The 5,983-nt window shown below is 40.7% G+C and overlaps 1 protein-coding gene across 1 annotated transcript; it reads left to right on the plus strand.

The window, feature by feature from the left end:
- The first annotated feature begins 1,489 nt into the window (after positions 1–1,489).
- On the plus strand, positions 1,490–5,504 carry LOC116000199 (probable inactive receptor kinase At5g67200). Its single transcript, XM_031240231.1, has 2 exons — positions 1,490–3,190; positions 4,671–5,504. Exons 1-2 carry the CDS (start codon positions 1,723–1,725, stop codon positions 5,204–5,206), a joined length of 2,004 nt encoding a protein of 667 aa, XP_031096091.1. The 5' UTR covers positions 1,490–1,722; the 3' UTR covers positions 5,207–5,504.
- The last annotated feature ends 479 nt before the right edge of the window (positions 5,505–5,983 follow it).

Consider the following 5,983-nt stretch of genomic DNA (forward strand, 5'->3'; position numbering starts at 1 on the left):
CAATCTTCATGAGTTCTAGGTTTGTTTTGCAAATGATCCAAAAGAAGGGGTTTGGGCAACGGGTTAAATATCAGAAAATCTCAACTTATTGTACTTAGTGCTCTAAGCATAGCTACATAGTATTAGGGTGGTTGGTGTGGTTGGTTGTAAATTCTATGGAAATAATGTTTCTGCCATGGTCTTGGGGAAGGAATGTTGTTATTTGGAAAAAGGATGTTTAAGGCATTGAGAGTGGTGGTGTGATTAGTGTGGGTGATGTGGCACATGTACCTAAGGAAGTTGTATCTAGTACTCCAGCTATTAGACATTCTTCGGTGGTGGTAGAGCATTGCTTGTTGTAAAATCCAATGAATGTTGACGATGTTGACAATCTGAACCTCGTGAATGTTGAGTGTGGTTCAGAGTTAGGCTCAAATTGTGTGTTGTAGTCTATGAAGATGGTTTGGGGAAAGAAAATTTGAGACTTGGATCATTTCTTAGTCTATATGCGAGGTTGTCAGATTGGGCTAAGTGTTCATCTAAATATTAAGAGTAAGAAACATGTAAAGCTAATGGTAGTTGAGTTAGAAAGATGGTCACTTCAAGAAAATTTGTAACACACCAAGGTACCATAAGTTACCATCTTATTCCTTTATACTCTTTACCTAGTTTTCTATTAGCTAATGTCTTAGTTAGGAAACAGCGCGGGGAGGTTGGTCAGCGTAAGAAGACAGACAAAATGAAAGGAAATCTTGTAGTTAGTTGATTTTGCTGCGAGTTGTGCTATCTTTTTTTTGAGAGTCATGCCTTTTTTTCCTTTATTTTGTGCGTGCAATAGAAGCAAATGACATGAAATTAGACAATCCCACAAGTTTTACCATAATATATGTTTTTATATATTAAAAAATGCAGTACTTTCTTTGTCAAAAATGTAACCAAATTTTGATAATCACATTTTAATTAATACGTCTAACATTAACTTTTAAAATTTCAATTTTATATCAAGTATTACTTAAAAATTATAATTCAGAAATTTTAAAAAATAATATGTTTTAAAGTATTTAATCAAAATAAGACTATGTTGTTCAAGATTTTATGGTCACTTGCAACTTCTATCCCTCATTTCTCATATGTATAATATTTTTTTTAAATTCCTTCTGACCCTAAATACGATAATATTTATAATTTTGTTATTTAAAAGACCTAAATTTTTTGAGAAAAATTTACAACACACTTAATATTTAAAAAAAAAATAAATAAAAGGGGTAATCTAGCAAGTAGAACATGATTATTACATTTTTTTGGTCGAGTGTGGTGCACGCCATCAGATGATAGAACTTGAGGGTGTAATATTTAAAAAAAAAAAAAAAAAATACTATATACAAATGCAATAGAACAAGATTGATTAATAAAGGGAATTTAAAATAAAGAATATGATAGTTGATACTGAACACAAATGCAATTGAACAAGATTGATTACATCATTTTATCTGATTACGTGATCATTAAATCTGAATTTTAGTACAAAAATAAGGAAAAGTTTGGTTTTTTTTCTAAAATAAAATGGCATACTAAAATGTGTAGAAATGGTGGTGGTGGTGGCAATCCAGTATGGCAGAGCCTCAAAAATATTTTTTAAAAAACAAATATTATAAGCCGTTCAGTTTCACGTGACCAAGCCAAAGCCACTAAGCCAGTACTTCAGCTGCTCCGCAACACAACACTCAGCCCTCTCTCCAAACAATGCCGCACCAGCCGCCGAGACAAATGGGAAACCGGCGGCGGCGCCGCACAGTTTCCACGCCGCCGAGGGTTTTACTTTTCCTTTTTCTCATGCAAGCTTGCTGCTATTTCCCGGCGACTATCGGCGCCGCCGACGATGCCGCCACGGCGTCTGTGCCGCTCGTGAGCTCTTTGCTCCCGTCCGACGCCGTTTCGCTGCTGTCGTTCAAGTCCAAGGCGGACCTTAATGGCCGGCTGCTTTACACGCTTAACGAGCGGTTTGACTACTGTGAATGGCAGGGCGTGAAGTGCGCTCAGGGGCGAGTGGTGCGTCTCGTTCTCCAAGGCTTCGGTCTCCGAGGGATCTTCGCCGCCGATACGCTCACTCGGCTTGACCAGCTCCGAGTTCTGAGTCTGAAGAACAACTCGCTCTCCGGCACTATTCCTGACCTAGCCGGATTGCCGAACCTCAAAACGCTGTTTCTGGACCACAATCACTTCTTCGGAGCTTTTCCTCCTTCTATTCTCTCTCTTCACCGTCTTCTCATTCTCGATCTCTCTGAGAACAATTTCACCGGTTCGCTTCCTAACGAACTGACGGTTCTGGACCGGCTGAACTACCTCCGCCTCGACTCTAACCGCTTCAACGGCTCCATTCCGGCGTTGAACCAGACGGAACTGGGAGTATTCAACGTCTCCAACAACAACCTCAACGGTCCTGTACCGGTAACTCCGACTCTGTCTAAGTTCACTATTTCTTCATTCTCGTTGAACCCTAATCTTTGCGGCGAGGTTGTGGACAAGCCTTGCGGAGCTTCTCCGTTCTTCAACTCCCCTCCTGCTACGCCCGTCTCGCCGCCTAGGCCTCTCCTACAGGAAGCGCAGTCGCAGGGAATACTCCCGCCGCCTGCTACTCAACACCGGCACAAAAAAACCGGCGTCATTTTAGGTTTCGTCGTTGGAATTCTAGTCCTAATTGCAGCTATTGTCTCCCTCTTCACTTTAATCAGAAGACGGAAGGAAGAAATGGAGCCGAAATCCACAAAATTGGCCTCGGATACTGGTAACCACAACATGGAGGATGTGATGTGCTCACCTCAAGGCGGAAACGACGAAGAAGTCAAAGAGAACAAAATGCAAGCACCTCAACCGCCGTTGAAGAGCGGGAATCTGATGTTCTCTTCAGGGGAGGCAGAATTGTATTCGCTAGAGCAGCTTATGAGAGCTTCCGCCGAGCTGCTCGGTAGAGGTACGCTTGGGACTACGTACAAGGCGGTTATGGCTTCTCAGTTGATCGTGTCCGTTAAACGACTCGACGCCGGAAAAACTTCCATTACCGGCGCGGAGGCTTTCCTGCAGCACATGGAGGCAGTAGGCGTTCTCCGGCATCCCAATTTGGTCCCTGTTAGGGCTTACTTCCAGGCCAAACAGGAAAGGCTAATCATCTACGATTATCAACCCAACGGTAGCCTTTTCAATCTCATTCACGGTGAGTGAGTGAACTCGTTCTTCTTCCTTTTTCTTTTACGGAGTAATTCATATGTTTTTATCTTTCCCTATTAGCTGAGTCAAGCTGTGTTGACTCAGTGGCGATTGGAAAATACTGTACTATAATTGGTGTATGTCGGCACCTGCTGTAGGCTGAGTTGTAATCCATCACCATCACCATCATCCTCAGCTTTTCCTTTTCCTCGCTGAACCGTTATGGCTTGTAGACCTGACTTGTTGTGGATCAAACAATATTGGAGGGGCTGTGGATTTAGATTTAGGCACCAAGACGACCGAATGGGACCCCGGACAAGGGTTGGTGTCAGGAATCCAGATAGTTAGTGTATGGAATTTTGATGCCATAGCCCTGTGATTTAGTTTTGGTTGTATAAGCCACACTGTTTCCTATCAACCTACTTTATAATGGTTGGCAACCTGGACTCCATCACTTTGCAATGGCAGGCAAGATCACCTTGCCCCTAACATGCTGAATTCATGGAGTTTCCTTGATTCACTGCCTTATCTGCAAAATTCCAGAAATGTACAAGTAAACGTATTCTCTGTTTTTCATTTTCTAGTCTCTAGCTTTTTTGATACATTAGGTTTCCCAGCTTACGTTAGACTAATCCTAAGCCTCCAGAACCCATGCCCAAGAGCCACTGGAGAAGGTAAATTGTGAGTTGCCCTGTTTGTATGCTCTGTGTTTTAGTCTCTAGTTAGTAAAGGCACCCTAATGGTTTCCCAAATCTTCAATCTCTAAATAAAGTGTTACTCCCATCTTGATCATCACCCAATCTTGAGCTCACATCCCTTTGTTGAATTACAATCCCCTTAGCATATGCAAATTTGTTGGTCTTTGAAATTGAGGCTAGTGGTGATGTTTCTTTAGTTTGTTTAGCATAGACAATGATATGTCCCTAATTAAAGATCTGATAACATCTTTCAAGTCGGTATGAACTCCTTAGAAGAATTGAGACTAGAAAGAATACATTCAATGGCTTTTACATCATTACATGAGTTATAATGTATATCTAAGCTATTAGAGACTCTAACACTTACTCAAACTAAATTACTGATACAACTAAGATGAGATATTCTAATCCCATTCTGCTTTTGCCTGGGTACAATTATTCTGCAAGAACTATATCTCTGCCCCTTAAATGCAGGTGACAGTGTGAAAATATAATGTTCTTGACATCTTTTCGTGATCCAGTAGAGATTAAATTTCTTGACCTTCCTAGCTCATCTGTTTCACTAACAAATAACAATCCAGAGTCCTAGCTTTTGATGAAAGGAGTTCAGCTTGCATATTCGTGAAAGGCAACACACTGTCTGCATGCATATATGGATTATTGAGAAGAGATTTCTTACGTTTTCTATTTCTTTGAGAACTGAATATATTGTAGCCTTGTAGGGAAAACTGGCTGTTCACTTGTGCATGTACACCAGGTTAAGTTGCTTATACTGTGTCCACTTGGCAGGTTCAAGATCCACAAGGGCTAAGCCACTTCACTGGACATCATGCCTAAAAATTGCAGAAGATGTTGCTCAAGGGCTAGCTTACATCCATCAAGCATCAAAGCTTATTCATGGCAACTTGAAATCCTCCAATGTCCTCCTTGCCTCCGACTTCGAGGCATGTCTCACCGACTACTGCATAATAACACTAGCAGACGTATCTCCAAGTGATGATCCAGACTCTGCACGCTACAAAGCCCCCGAGGCACGCAAGTCTACAAGGCGTGCCACTTCAGCATCCGATGTCTATTCCTATGGCATCCTCCTGTTGGAGCTTTTGTCAAGTAAACACCCTTCCCAGCACCCATTCCTCTCACCCCCTGACATGCCAGAGTGGGTTAGAGCCATGCGGGAAGACGACGGGGAGGAAGATACATGGCTTGGAATGCTAGTTGAAGTAGCTAGTATCTGTAGCTTGACATCCCCAGAACAGAGGCCAACAATGAGGCAAGTGCTGAAAATGATTCAGGATATTAAGGAGTACAATGGTTGCCAATAAACACTAGGGATGGAAATGGAATGTTCAAAATTTTGATTTGGCTTTATACTGTGAAACGGCAAAACAGGTCATGCTTTGTCGGCCAGGGCGTGGGGCCTTTGGGTTGGGGATTCAACCTATTGGGAGAAAAGGTAAGGTCAATTGTTCGTGAATGGCGGGTGGGTTTTTGGTAAATCAAAGGTATGTTCAATTGTAAATGTGGAAATATTAAATTATTATACCTATATCTATGTTCCTCTACGGATGAAAATTAGTTTTGGTTTTCCTCAGGCCATACATTCCCAAATTTTGTTGTGCATTATATCTCTTTATACCTTATTCCTTTTATTTTTTTTAAAAAGTTTTACCAAAATGCTAATGTTGGATGTTGCCAGTAATTATAGACTATCTTCTTCTCCCAAATTATAGACTATCTTGAATTGTTTAATGTCAAAGGTTATTTGATAATTTATTTTTAGAGAAAATATCATTTTTAGTCCCTCAACTATAATATATGTATCAATTTTGGTCCTTGACTATTAAAAATTTCAAAGAGTTAATTACCGATTTGGTCCCTCGACTATTAGAATTTCACCACTTTGGTCCTCAACAGTTTTTCTTGCTCAATTAAGTCCTCGACTTTAAAAATATTAACCAATTTGGTCCTCCGTTTATTTTGGTGTTAAACAGCCGTTAAATCAGGACCAAATTGGTAATTTTGCTATAGTCAAGGGACCATTTCAGTAATTAATTTTGACTGAAATGGCCCCTTGACTATAGTGAAAATTACCAATTTGG

This window comes from Ipomoea triloba, chromosome 12 (assembly GCF_003576645.1).
Source record: "Ipomoea triloba cultivar NCNSP0323 chromosome 12, ASM357664v1".
Lineage (NCBI taxonomy): Eukaryota > Viridiplantae > Streptophyta > Magnoliopsida > Solanales > Convolvulaceae > Ipomoea > Ipomoea triloba.

What these genes read in the sequence shown, in the direction of transcription:
- LOC116000199 (XM_031240231.1), top strand. Translation starts at nt 1,723, where the DNA reads ATGCCGCACCAGCCGCCGAGACAAATGGGAAACCGGCGGCGGCGCCGC. An exon ending in CCTTTTCAATCTCATTCACG is followed by an intron (nt 3,191 to 4,670) that starts GTGAGTGAGTGA and finishes TCCACTTGGCAG; the next exon opens with GTTCAAGATCCACAAGGGCT.